The sequence below is a fragment of the Camellia sinensis genome, chromosome 6, assembly GCF_055761805.1.
Source record: "Camellia sinensis isolate YWXY chromosome 6, ASM5576180v1, whole genome shotgun sequence".
NCBI classification, from domain to species: Eukaryota; Viridiplantae; Streptophyta; class Magnoliopsida; order Ericales; family Theaceae; genus Camellia; species Camellia sinensis.
Window position 1 is genome coordinate 184,416,152 of NC_138966.1, and position 15,148 is coordinate 184,431,299.

Consider the following 15,148-nt stretch of genomic DNA (forward strand, 5'->3'; position numbering starts at 1 on the left):
CATCAATGATACTTCGGAGAGACAAAGATCTAAAACTAAGAAAATAAGTATAAACAGAATTAAGGCATACATTTCTTTTAAAGAGTGGTCTGCCGTAGTAGATGTCCTGTCTTTGAAATTGCACAAACCTTAGATTACTTAACAGCCAACTTGGTTAGTTTAGGCCAATTATGTTAGCCTAGTTAGATTAGGCCCATAGATATTCTTATGTGTAAAATTTTCTGACAATAGCCATGACACCATATTTTCAAGCTCATGCTCAACTACAAATCAGTCAACACTGTACAAAATGATTTATATAAATAGAAATACATGATATACTGATTGAGCTATTTGTTTTGAGATTTTCTCTTAGTTTTCTATAATCTAGGAGTTAATGTTGTTTCTTTCTCTGGTTGCACGTTCATTATCAAAGAATTTCACTCATGCAAGAAATTGAAAGTCTAGCTCAACTTTCTCATCACCAACCTTACTCATATAAGAAAAATGTGGATTGCTAGAAATGCAATGTAACATCATGAATGAAATTTTAATCTGACTTAGGCCTAATTTGTCAACTATACATTTTAGTCAGAAAATCACTATAAGTTGTCGCATCATTTTTTTTACTTTTCTGTACATCTTTTTGTAAAATATAAGAAAGTTATTAAAATAGTATGTTTCCAAACGATACCTTATCATTTGAACTTACGATTTGGGCCATTGTTCTTAGATCTATGACTTTGACGCATACTTATCGATTATTTCTCCTTTCATGCTCTTCTTCTATGATATTTCCTACACAATTATAACTTCCTAATACGTTTAAGTTGACATGCTTAGAGAGGATCACTATAACAAAAAGCATTTTTGGTGACGTTTTTTAGCAACCAAATTGAATTTAGTTGCCAATTGTATGTTTTTGGCGACAATATACGTGTTGGTCGCCAAAAAATACACTATTAGCAACAAATATCTCAATTAGTCGCTAAAAATGGTTGGCGCCAATTTAATTTTTTGCTCAAGAGCGCTAAAAAAGTTTTGGCGACCAAATTAATATATGGCGACGAAACCGTTTGTCGCCAATTGTGACTTTTTGGTGACGGAATTAAAAGAGTCGCTGAAAGGTGAATGATATTTATGGCAACATAATGATTTTTGTCGCCAATAAATATTTTGTCAAAACGACGTCGTTTTGAATTTATCTTTTTTTTTTTTCTCTTTTTTTTTTAATGACCTTTAGGTGAATAAACAAGATTGACCTAATAATATTCATCTCATTCCACAACCTCCACAACCTGAAGCGGCACAACAGAAGACAAAAAGGTATGTCTTCTCTCCCTCTTCTTCGTCTCTCTTTCCCTCTCCCTCTCCTTCTTCCTCTTACTCTCTCACACTGTCTCATCTTCCTCTCTTTCTTCTTTATCATCAATTTCTTTCTCTTGTTCGGCATGGCAGAACACAACACAACATTGATATTGGGACTGATTTTTCCCACACTCTCTCACACTCTCTCATCTTCCTCTTTTTCTTCTTTGTCATCAATCTAATTTTTCGGACTGATATTGTGATTTTTTGGACTGATATTGTGATTTTTGGATTGATATTGTGATTTTCGGGACTGATATATTCTAATTTTTGGATTGATTTTGGAATTGATTTTCGGGACTGGTATATTCTGAATTTCGGACTGATTTTGGAACTGATTTTTGGATTGGGAGTTTGATATTCTGATTTTGTATTTTTTGGGGACTGATATTATAATTTTGGGACTGATTTTGGGGTTGATATTTTGATTTTTGGACTGATTTTGGAACACAGGACAACACTTCATTGTTTGTTTGTTGTTGTTGTTCATTATCAAAGGCTCATAAACAACACTTCGTTGTTCATTTTGATTTTGGGACTGATTTGGGTTCAAAATTATTTTTTTTTCTTCATAGATTTATTGTCCTAAAATAATATTCACTAATCAAAAATTTGTTATGAATGTGGTATTTGAGTAATTTCTTTCTCTCATCAGGCATGCTATATTTGCTTTTCATAGTAAACTTGGATTAAGTGTTCAACGTGCTTTATTGATGCTGTGGTTTTGGCACTTTTATGAAGAAGCTAATTTCTTTAGTTCAAAATATAATACATGTGGAACCTGGACAGCAATGTTAAATTCATTGTAGTGATTGATGCATAATGTCCATGTAGGGTCTTCATGGAACTTTTGTTTATTTATTTATTTTTTGAAATTTGTACAGCTTAAAAAAATTGAAGTTATTTGACTATAAACACAACATGACAGAATGATTCACTATTGACAAGTGTTTTTTGGTTGGTGAATTCTTTGAAATATGATCTGTTTATTGCATCATTATTTTGTAAGGCTATGAAATTTATATTGAGTTGAAGATTGAAAACAGGCCGTTTGATGCTAAATTCACAAAATTGCTACATCATCATGACACATTACCTAACCAAACTACTAAATTCACAAAACTACTAATGGTAATAAGGCTGTGTTTTTCTTTTTTTTCTTTTTGAATTGGGGCAGTAAGACTATGTGATTGTTGGTTTTGAGAGTGGAATTGGATCCATAGTAAATTTAATTACACATTTTTTACAAAATAAAATAGAAATGTAAGCAAAAATATTATTATTAATAATAACACTTTCTTCATTTATTGTACTAATTCCATACATGGCACGTCCATGTTTCAATTTGAATTTTAGAGATCTATTGAACATGCACTGGCTTTTCCTCTTCTTTCTTGGAGTTTGGTCTAATGTCATTTATTTACTTGCTGATAAATTTGTGAGCTAGGATATATTAGGATCCATGTATTAAGCCGAATTAACTTATTTTGTCACTGTAGCAATTGGTAACAACTCTCTCTGTCTCTCTCTACTTGATATATGAAAATTGTTAATAATATCAACATTTTTTAATACTATGCTTGTAATCTTCTCTCTCTCTCTCTCTGTGAAAGTGCATATTAATTCAAGTTTAATTGTTTTTCAAAGCTCTAGTTTGTCCTTGACCTCAGCACCTTTAGGTAATTGAGTTAAATTTGAATTTCTCAGATCTTTAACCTCAGCTTGTTTAGGTAATTGAGTTGAATTTGAATTTCTCAAATCTTTGACAAGCTGCACATGATTTATTACTGTTGAATATACTCCATACTTGTCATATCCTGCTAAAAACGGGGCCATTAGTAGAGGCATATAACATTCATTTCATGTCCACTCTCCATTAATTTCATGTATAGTGCGATTTTAATTTAAACTTTGATTTACAATTAAAATGCTATAGGTTATTGGCTAATGCAAAGAGATAAAAAAGCTGCAATCATTCGTTGGGGGCAATTACTACATCAAGTAAGCTTTGACTATATTTTAGGGCATTTTTAATTTATTTAGAGAATTTTGGCACTTTTTTTTTTATTAAATTTGTGACTATTAGAAGCTTCACATTTTTTACCTAATGTTTTGAGCATTCATGATATGACAAACACTTAGATGACTCAAGGAATACTAACAGACATGTAAACACTAGAAGACCACATGAGATGATTAGGGATGGCTGCTATATTTGGTTTCAAAATCTCAATTATATGTCTAACTCAACAAAGAAATACGTCAAATAGCTAAAATAGATGAATATGCTTTTCCAAGAATAAGTAAACTAATATGTAACAATTTCAAGACCACAATTTATATAGCAATTAAAATCTATATATCAATTTCATCACTTACTATATGATTTTTTTTTTCACCCTTTACTCTAAATTGCATATTTTACTTGAATAGTAATTCTTGTTTATCACTTACTATTGTGATGCATCATTTGGTCATGAAAGGGATGTGGAACCATAATCTTGTAAATTCTCTAATTCAAAGGAATTTCACATAACCATGGCTTTGTAGGTGACCAAATATGGACAAGAGTTGGATGTTACTTAAGAATAGGATGAGTTCCTAGTATCGAGATGGGGTGAAGGCTTTTGTTCAATTTGCAATGATGAATGTAGGGCCAAATGATAAGATTCGTTGCCCTTGTATGGACTGTTTGAATTGTGAACGACATACTTGTAAAATTGTGGAGTATCATTTAGTTGTGAAAGGGATGTCCCATTCTTATAAAACTTGGGTGCATCACAGGGAATCTGTTCCCATGAATCAATCTCATGCATTGAATGATGACAACCACAATGACTTTGGAAGTGTTGGGGATAGAATGGAAGCAGAGACATGCGAAGATCAAGATGAAATCCTAAATTTGTTAGAAGATGTTTACATGGGGACTACCATAAATGATGATGAAAATGAAGAGGATGAGGAGGACGGTGACAATGGCAATGACAATGACGATGATGTGGCTAATAGTGTTGAAAAAGAGGACGTTCCCAACTTTAACAAATTGTTGAATGATGCTCAAAGAGAGTTGTACCCTCGGTGTCGTAAGTTTTCTCTTTTATCATTTGTTGTTAAGATGCTTCATGTGAAGGTGTTGAACAAGTGGAGCAATAAGTCTTTCAACATGTTGTTGGGGATATTAAAGGACCTTCTACCGGTAAGTGATCAAGTGATTCCATGGACCCTTTATAAAGCCAAAAAATTCTTACGTGACTTAGGCTTAGGATATGTGTCGATTCATGCATGCAAGTATGATTGTGCACTTTTCTGGAAAGAGAATGCAAATTTAGAGAATTGTCCGATTTGTCAAGAGTCTAGATACAAGTCGAATTATGGAAAAGGTAAAAAAATTCCTCACAAGACCTTAAGATACTTCCTGTTGACATCAAGGTTGCAGAGATTATATATGTCGAGAAAAACAGCAATAGATATGAGATGGCATAAAGAGAAACGAGTAGATGATAGGATATTGAGACACCCGGCTGATGGTGAGGCATGGAAGGATTTTGATAGGCAACATCCTTTGTTTTCCCAAGAGATTCGAAATGTGAGGTTAGGGTTGGCCACTGATGGTTTCAATCCTTTTGGAAACATGAGCAACTCGTGCAGTATGTGGCCTGTGATTATTATGCCTTACAACTTGCCTCCTTGGAAATGTATGAAACAATCATTTAGTATGCTGTCATTGCTTATCCCTGGACCACAAGCACCAGGGAGAGATATCGATGTTTACATGTGACCATTAATTGATGAGTTGAAGAAGTTGTGGGAAGATGGTGTGCTTATTTATGATGCCTCAACTAAATTAAGTTTTCAAATGCATGCAGTTGTTATGTGGACAATTAATGACTTTCCTGCATATGGCAACTTGTTAGGATGGAGTACGAAAGGTTATTTGGCTTGTCCCACCTGTAACAAAAATGCTTCCTCACAACGGTTGAGAGGTAAGATAGGATACACAGGTGCTCGTCGTTACTTGCCTGATGACCACCCTTGGCGGAGGAGTCGACTTTATAATGGTAAGACTGAGTTCCTGTCAAGACCTTTAGAGTTATCAGGGGAACAAATCTTAGAACAATTGGATTCAGGGACATTCAAACCATTTGGAAAGCATCCAACCAATAAGAAAAGAAAAAGGGAAAATCCAGTATTGAACTGGACAAAAAAAAAGCATCTTCTTTGAGTTGCCATATTGGAAAACACTTAAACTCCGACACAACCTCGATGTTATGTACATAGAGAAGAATATATGTGATAGTTTGCTTGGAACATTACTGAGTATAGATGGGAAGAACAAAGACATAGAAAAAGCACGCATGGATTTCGAAGATATGAAAATAAGGAAGGAGTTGCACTTAAAAAGGCGTGCCGATGGTCTTTTGAAAAGCCCCCAGCATTGTACACTTTGTCCTCAGATGAAAAATATGGTTTTTGTGAGTTTTTAAAGTCAATTAAGTATCTTGATGGTTATGCAGCAAACATCTCAAGGTGTGCGAATACAAAAGGTGATAAGTTAATAGGCCTAAAAAGTCATGATTGTCATGTCCTCATACAGCGACTTCTTTCCATTGGAATGCGTGGATATCTTCACAATGATATTTGTGTCGCATTATTTGAGTTAGGAAATTTCTTCCAAGAGCTTTGCTCGAAGACATTGAAGATGAAGAATTTGGAAATATTAGAATATCGCATAATATTCATACTATGCATGTTAGAAACAATTTTTCCACCAGCGTTTTTTGATGTGATGGTCCATTTGGCAATTCATTTGCCGCGTGAAGCCATTCTTGGTGGGCCTGTGCAATATCGGTGGATGTACTCCATTGAAAGGTACTTACTAACTTATTAAAACACTAGAATACTTAAATTGTAGCACAACCTGTATATATATTTATAAAAATGTGAGTGTGTGTGTAATAAGATTATTCTATTGTTTGTTTCATAGGCTACTTGGAACTTTAAAAGGATATGTTGCAAATTGAGCTCGTCTAGAAGGTTTGATCACAGAAGCTTATGTTGTCAAGGAGTCTCTCACATTTTGCTCAATGTATCTGGGTGGGATTGAAACTGTATTTCATCGAGAGGAACGGAATGTCGATGTTAGTGTGCATGAGTCGGGGTTAGAGGTCTTCACGTAAAATGTTCGTTCCTTTGGGCTAATTACAAGGGTTTCTAACGTGTCTAAAAAAGAACGTGAAATGGCTCATTGGTTTGTCTTGAATAATAGCCTTGAGCTGGACCATTATCTAGAGTACGTTCTTAATATTGTTTTTTTTGTAGAATTATGTTTTCAATATAATATGTTACTTATGAATCATATGTTTGTAAGTAGGCAACACAAGAATCTTTTAGAAAATAAAGGTGTACGTGACATCACAAATAGACAGAAAAAGGAATTCCCCAAGTGGTTTAAAGAACATGTAAGATATAATTCCAAACTTTATTCAGCTACACTTATATGAATACTAACATAATGATTGAAATATATGAGGAAGAGGGGTGCGATAATGAAGATGATTACTACGAGCATTGATTATCCGAGAAGATGAGCTACATAATCATTTTGATTGTAATATAGATTTTGACATAGAACTTTAATTGTTGTGTCATTTTTATGTTTTTATGACATTGTTGTTTAAGTGCCTTTGAGTTTGAGTACAATGACAATTCAAAAAGATTTTTTTTTTCTTTTTTTGTTTTGTTTTGTATATATGTGTTTGTGTGTGTCCTTATCTGTCTCTCTCTTTGTCTATTTTTTTTTTTTTTTTTGTTTCTTATGTTATGTTATTGTTTAGTTATCACTTATGTTCTGATATTGATTCTATTATATAGCCATTGATATTAATGTAATTGCTTATTTTACATATGCTTCACACATGTAATTATTGAGTTGTTGTGCTAGATGGCAGGCCCTCGTAAAGTTCGACGTGCAACATCATCCAAAGTTCCTCTACCTTCCTAACAAGCTGTAGCTAGAATTGCTGCCCCTACTCAGCATGCACCATCTAATTTAACCCCATCTACTCAGAGTGTATCATCTACAAATGCTCTAAATATCTAGCCCGCACCACCGACAAATGCAACTACTACCCAGGTTGCACCATTTACAAATGCAACTACAACCCAGGCTGCACCATCTACAAATGTAGCTACTACTCAGGCTGCACCATCTAAAATGCAACCACTACCCATGATGTACCATCTACCACTAGTTTGCGTACTCGTTCTAGACAAGTCAGGGGTCAAACTCGAGGGAAGAGCATAGCACGTCTCATAGCTAACAATGGTGGTAAAAAACTTCCTGTTTGGATCCCTGCAGATGCAAAGGTGCCAGTAGGGCCTTATGCCACTCCATTTGCAAATGAACTTGGCTTACATATAAGGATGGCTACTCCAATCATTGGTATAAAAAAGTGGGACAAGATTGATGAGATTCATAAAGCCCTAATCATTCAAGCAGTTCGGGTACATGTATTTGCTACTTTTCAGATAATTAGATTATCACCATTATTTGCATTTTGATATTAATAAAAGCATTCATTATATTTGTAGGATAAATTTGAGATTGTTGATTATGATGAGAATGAAGAGGTTCGGAAAGGAATTAATAAAAAGTGTAAAACTCTTTACAGAAGTTGGCGTAACAAGATGACGACTCATTACTCGAAGTTGGTAGACGCTGGTGTTGACCCTTATAGTAAACCATACAAAGAGGTCGATTCTGAGACTTGGGTATACATGATCGATCATGTATGGCTTGATGGAGATTATTAGGTAAAATTTCCTAATTTAAAGAATCATGTTGTAATTTCAATTTAATTTTACTAATCAATTAATTTTGCAGAACTTGGCTAAAAAAGCAAGGGATAGTCGAGCGAGGTTACCACATAATCATACAATGGGCTCCAAGTCATTTTAAGCTGCAATGTATATACAAGTGATGCATTTATTATATTTAAAAGTGTGAAAATTAATTGTGTATGCTTACTTTTAAATGGAATTAGGGTACCGAGAAGACTGACTTTGTAGACTTCTACAAAGATTCCCATTGGAGCAAGAGAAAGTCGGATTGGGTAGCCCCAATATGTGGTCAATTACATGTAAGTATGCTAATTAATAGAGTTACATATTTATGTAAATGGTGGTATTTGTTAAAGTTGTTTACAAATTGATAGGAAGCTTTAAAAAAGCAACATGAAGAGTCTTTAGGGCCTGGGGCAATACCTTTAACTCAGGAGCAGCTGTCAATCGAGATTCTTGGAAAGAAATCGGGTACTTAAAAGTCTTTGGAGTTGGTCCAAAACCATCATCATCTAGATCTTCTGTTACTGCACAAGCACATACTGAGGTGGTTTCGAGCCTACAAAAAGAACTAGAGTCATTGAAGAATTTGTCCGAGGTCCAGCAAGAACAAATTGCAGCCCAGAACTTGGTAGCACAAGAGCAAGCTAAAATGATTAAAATGCAAAACAAAAGATTTGAAGAGATTGAGAAGTTTATGCGGATGACCAAGGATCGGGCAGGCATGCAGGTTGATGAAAATGATTATCTATCAGAGGAATCTTATTGACAAACACTTTTGTAAGTATATTTTTCATAATTTACTTTTCAAATCACTACAAGCATTTCATTTAATATGTCTGGTTGTGTTGAACAAACGGGACCTCGATTGGATGTCCAGTTAGAAAATTAGAAGGAAAATTGAAAAACACAAGACTTAAAAGGCCCGTTCGGGGGTCGAAATTGTGAAATGACCACTGAAACCATTGAAACTTGCCACGGACAGCTTGTTCAAGCCTAAATAGACTTGTAGGAACAAACGGGACCTCGATTGGATCTCCGGTTAGAAAATTAGAAGAAAAATTGTAAATCACAGGACTTAAAAGGCCCATTCGGGGGCCGAAATTGCGAAATGACCACCGAAACCACCGAAACTTGGCATGGACAGCTTGTTCAAGCCTAAATATACTTGTAGGAATAAACGGGACCTCGATTGGATTTTCGGTTAAAAAATTAGAAGGAAAAATGTAAAACACAAGACTTAAAAGACCCGTTCGGGGGCCGAAATTTTGAAATGGCCACTGAAACAACCAAAAGTTGGCACGGACAACCTTTTCAAGCCTAAATAGACTTGTAGGAATAAACGGGACCTCAATTGGATCTCCGGTTAGAAAATTAGAAGGAAAATTGTAAAACATAAAACTTAAAAAGCCCGTTCGAGGGCTGAAATTGCGAAATGACCACTGAAACCACTGAAACTTGACACGGACAGCTTGTTCAAGCCTAAATAGACTTGTAGGAACAAACGGGACCTCGATTGGATTTCCGGTCAAAAAATTAGAAGGAAAAATATAAAACACAAGACTTAAAAGGCCCGTTCGGGGGCCAAAATTTTGAAATGACCACCGAAACCACCGAAACTTAGCACAGACAGCCTTTTCAAGCCTAAGTAGACTTGTAGGAACAAACGGGACCTCAATTGGATCTCCGGTTAGAAAATTAGAAGGACAGTTGTAAAACACAAGGCTTAAAAGGCCCGTTCGGGGGGCTGAAATTGCGAAATGACCACCGAAATCACCAAAACTTGGCACAGACAGCTTGTTCAAGCCTAAATAGACTTGTAGGAACAAACGGGACCTCGATTGGATTTCCTGTTAAAAAATTAGAAGGAAAAATGTAAAACACAAGACTTAAAAGGCCCGTTCAGGGACCGAAATTTCAAAATAACTATTGAAACCACCGAAACTTGGCACAGACAGCCTTTTCAAGCCTAAATAGATTTTTAGAAACAAACGGGACCTCTATTGGATCTCCGGTGAGAGAATTAGAAGGAAAATTGTAATACACAAGACTTAAAAGGCTCGTTCAGGAGCCAAAATTGCGAAATGACAATCGAAATCACCAAAACTTGGCACATACAGCTTGTTCAAACCTAAATAGACTTGTAAGAACAAACGGGACCTCGATTGGATTTCCGGTTTGAAAATTACAAGAAAAAATGTAAAACACAAGACTTAAAAGTCCTGTTCGGAGACCGAAATTGCAAAATGACCACTAAAACCACCGAAACTTGGCACAGGCAGCTTATTCAAGCCTAAATAGACTTGTATAAGCAAACAACACCCGATTGGACTTCCGTTACAAAATTAAAATCAAAATTGTGAAATTCATATCGAGATTTTTTTTTTTTTTTTTTTTTGTCAATCTAATATTGTTTTTTCTTTTTTCATGTGACAGATTGGCAATGGTGGAAAATAGTTTGGGCTGCATCAGAAGATTTGATTTTGTGTTTTTGGAAATACTTTGACATAGGATTTTGGTAAATAATTTATGGATTAAATGTTTAGCATCAAAATATTTGGTGTTGTGTTTTTACAAATATTTTTATATAAGATTTTAGTAAATGACTTGTTGGTTAGATGTTTAGCATCAAAATATTTGGTTGTGTTTTTGAAAATATTTTGACATAGGATTTGGTAATGTATTTATGGGTTTGATGTTAATAGTTTGTAAGTACTTTGGTCTGCATGTTTTAGATTGTCAAATAATTGTAATTATGTTTATTAGGATTTTTCATAGCTATTAATATTGAATTATTATGAATGTCTTGCACAGTTGTATTATTATTTACATTACATTTGTATATATATTGTGCACAGGAAAATAGGTGTTTTGGATTATTTTGAACAGGAAAATTATTGAAATCAAAATTTGTGTATTGAATTTTTAGTGACAGGTGGTATTTTGGTCGCTGTTAATATATTTGACGACAACATATTATTTTTGTCCCTAAAAGTTAGTGGTTATTCCAAGAACTTTTAGCAACTAAAACTTACTTGTCGCTAAAAACGTGATTTTTAGCGACCAAATTAATTTTGTCATTAAATAGTACTTTTGGCGACGCATTTATTTGTCGCTAAAGCTACAGAGCCTATCCAAATTTTAACCTTTTAGCGACAAACTGTAATTTTATAGCGACAAAATATATATTTTTGGCGACCAATTTTGCTTTTCACTAAATGTCTACATACGATGACAATTTCTGATTTCGTCGCCAATACTTTTAGTGACAGGCCTTTGGCGACCAATTGTATACTTGTCGCCGATTCTTTTGGTGACGAAATTTGTACTTTTGGCGACCAATTTTTGGGTCGCCAAATGTGTTTTTTGTTATAGTGGATTGTCATACGCTATACGCTGATCGCCCGTTATCCTTTTTATTTAAATAAAAAAAAGACTCATCGACTTTGAAAAATTTAGAAATCTCCTAGATATTGATTTGTGATTATGTATCAATTTTAACTAGTAAATAATAATTTCAATCAAACAGTCAAGACAAATTGACACAATGATGTTGACGTGGAAAAACCATAATTGGAGCACCTCCAATTGTGATAAAAAAAAATCACGGGCAAAAGCCACAAAACAATCCATTAAGAAGACAAAAAAAATTACACAAGTGTACTCTCAATTACTTAGCGAATCTATGCCTGACTGAATTGACCCCTATATGTCTCTTCCACCACGGTCTTCACCTCAGAATTGTTTTGTCCAACGTTGAATCCACAACGCCGATGTCGAATCCACGATGATGAACCACTCCAGAATCTACCAAAGCTTCAAGCCCAAATTTCACAGAATCCACCAAAGAATAACTCTCTTTTTTATATTGAATAAATAAAACAAACAAACCCTTTGATATGATTAATTCAATTCATGATTAATCTCTCACAAATATCAAAAGAAAACAAGCAAAGAAGCTCTAGATAAAAACCCTAATACCCAAAAACAAGATCTAGAAGTCGTACCCTAAAATCGGACCGAAACACATTTATAGAAAACAGATCCGCGATCTCCGCTCGAGTGTAAGAATGGCCGCTCGAACGAAAAAAAATAACTCCCAATATTTTTGCAGGCGAGTGAAACTTCTGAAAGGTCGTGATCTCCGCTCGAGTAGAAAACAGATCCCCGACATAGTCAGCAAAGTGGCAAACATGACGGGATTAAGATCACAAACTCCTCTGCATAGGCACAATTCGGGTTGGATTAGCATCTAAAACTCATAGCCTCATTGTCTCACAAGTCAAGAGTTTCGCACAAAGAGCTTATCGATCACTAGAAATCTTAATGGCATCATTCATAGCCTCAGAAATCTCTTTCTTTAATTTGACATTCTCACTTTTATATGCTTTGAGTTTTGTAGTAAGTTTGTCATTCAATTTGGATAAGTTAAGAGATTCCTTATACAACTTTTCATAAGTGTGCTCAAGCTCTTCATTATCACTCCTCGAGAATTCATTATCAGCGACATTCTCAACCGGCCTCTTCGGATACTCTATTTGTCCTTCAGTTTCGGAAGTTGTCATGAAAGTAAGGAATTGTTCATGCCCCTTTTCACCTTGTGCTTCGTTGTCACTTTCATCTTTATCGAACTCGGATTCATCATCCCAAGTGATAGCGAAGGCTTTCTTCTTCCTTAAATGATTAGGGCATTCTTGAGCAAAGTGGCCAAATCCTTGGCATTCATAACAATGGACTCTTTCAGAGTTCCCTTGTATCTTTCCTTTCTCCATCTTGGTTATAGAATTAATTTTGAGTTTATCTTTGCCTTTGGATTTATGAGTTGATTCCAAAAGATTAGAATTCTTTTTCAGAAAATTTTTTTTAAACTGTTTTACGAATGCATCTGTAATCTTGGAATCAATCTGACAATCCTCATCAGAATCCTTTCCAACTCTATGAGCACTACTTAAAGCAATATCATCTTTTTATTTTTTTTTGAAATTTTTATGTGCCTCATATGTTTGGAAATTTCCAACCAAATGATCCAACTTGAGGTTATCAACATCTTGAGTCTCCTCAATAGCCGTAACTTTTGGTTGGAAGCGATCGGGCTAGGACCTCAAAATTTTTCCTACAATCTTGGATTTTGCTATTTTTTCACCTAAATTGAAACTGAAATTTACAATGTCACTCAATTTTGCATAAAATTCATCAAAGGTCTCACTATTTTCATTGAAAGGTTTTTGAAACTAGACACGAGCCTTTGAAATTTTGAGCATTTAATTAAAGGAGAGCCCTCATAAATAGTTTGTAAGATATCCCAAGTCTCTTTTGCGACTTCACAATTACAAATACGACTAAACTCTTCAGGTGTAACGGCGCAAAAGAGAGAATTGATAGCTTTACTGTTCCAGCTACTATTTTGGTAATCGATTGTGTCCCACTTATCAATTGGTTTGGGGAAGGTTACTCCATTAACGGTAATCGTCGGTTCGGTCCACCCATACATGACAGATTGCCAAACTTTTTAATCAATAGATTTTAAAAACAATCTCATCCGAGCTTTCCAAAAAGAATAATTGGATCCGTCAAGTAGGAGTGGCCGAACCATGGAATTTCCCTCACGAATTGAATCCATTATCACAAATCAAGCAAGATCTCGCTCTAAAAGATTTTTTTTTTTAAAAAAAAAATAGAGCGACCTGCTCTGAAACCAATTGAGAAATCTAGAAATTTCCTAAATATTGATTTGTGATTATGTATCAATTTTAACCAGTAAATAACAATCGCAATTAAACAATCAAGACAAATTGACACAATGATTTTAACGTGAAAAAACCATAATTGGAGCGCATCCAATTGTGATAAAAAAATCACGGGCAAAAGCCACAAAATAATCCACTAAGAAGACAAAAGAAATTACACAAGTGTATTCATAATTACCTAGCGAATCCACGCCTCAAATTGAACTGACCCCTATATGCACCTTCCACCACAGTCTTTACCTCAGAATTGTCTTGCCTAATATTGAATTCACAACGCCGATGTCGAATCCACGACGATGAGCCACTCTAGAATCCACCAAAGTTTCACTGAAATAAAAGACCGAATAAAATTACAACTGAAAGAAGTTTTCAAACGGAATTGCCAAGAATAAAAACCTAACACACCTTATTATTGCTTTATTATGATATTTTCTTTTTCTTGTTTGGGGGAAGGGAAGTGTGATTGAGGTTTGCTTTTTTAGTGGGTTTTTTTTGTTAGCTTATTTTCAACTTTAGTAAACTTTACAAAAAAAATAAAATTAAAAAACTTTTAGACTTTTAGATTCTATTTGATGAGACAAACCAAAAACATAAATTTTTTTTAAAAATTCTAAAAAAGTTTAGAAAAGACAAAAAAATAGAAGATTTTTTTTACTTAGCTTTTCAAATTTTCTTTTGGAATTTTCAAAAAAAAAAAAAAACCCTTTTAAATTTATCAACATAAAATGGATTGAAAAAGTAAAATTTGTTGACATAAATTTAAAAAAAAAAAAAAAAAAAAGTCATCAAAAAAAAAAAATTCATAAAAGGGGGTTTATTTGGGATATCCCAAACATTAATTGAAGATCTATTTTTTATTCACCCAAAAAAATGAAAAATTATTTTACGGTAAATTACAAATACAAGGTTTACTTAAAATTTGAATTGTTTCTTATAGTTTAAAAAATTACAAATACCTTCATATTAGAATTTTTTATTTAACAAAATTAATTATAAAAATTAAATTTCTAACTGTTCACCTATATAATAATAAAATTATCAAAATTATTAATTGAAATAAAATTTTAACATTATTAAATTTTTTTAATTAGTTTGATGATCTATTAATAAAATGACCTACTTGTTAAGAAATTAAAAACGTTAGGATACATAATATAATTTTTAAAACCACAAGAGATAATTTATAATTTAAGTAAACCTTAAGAGTGTGTTTG

The 15,148-nt window shown here is 34.0% G+C and overlaps 1 protein-coding gene across 1 annotated transcript; it reads left to right on the forward strand.

Moving 5' to 3' along the window:
• Positions 1-3,991: 3,991 nt before the first annotated feature.
• On the forward strand, positions 3,992-5,125 carry LOC145793898 (uncharacterized). Its single transcript, XM_082876789.1, has one exon. It carries the CDS (start codon positions 3,992-3,994, stop codon positions 5,123-5,125), a length of 1,134 nt encoding a protein of 377 aa, XP_082732915.1.
• The last annotated feature ends 10,023 nt before the right edge of the window (positions 5,126-15,148 follow it).

Coding starts and splice junctions, on each gene's coding strand:
- LOC145793898 (XM_082876789.1), top strand. CDS start 3,992: ATGAATGTAGGGCCAAATGATAAGATTCGTTGCCCTTGTATGGACTGT.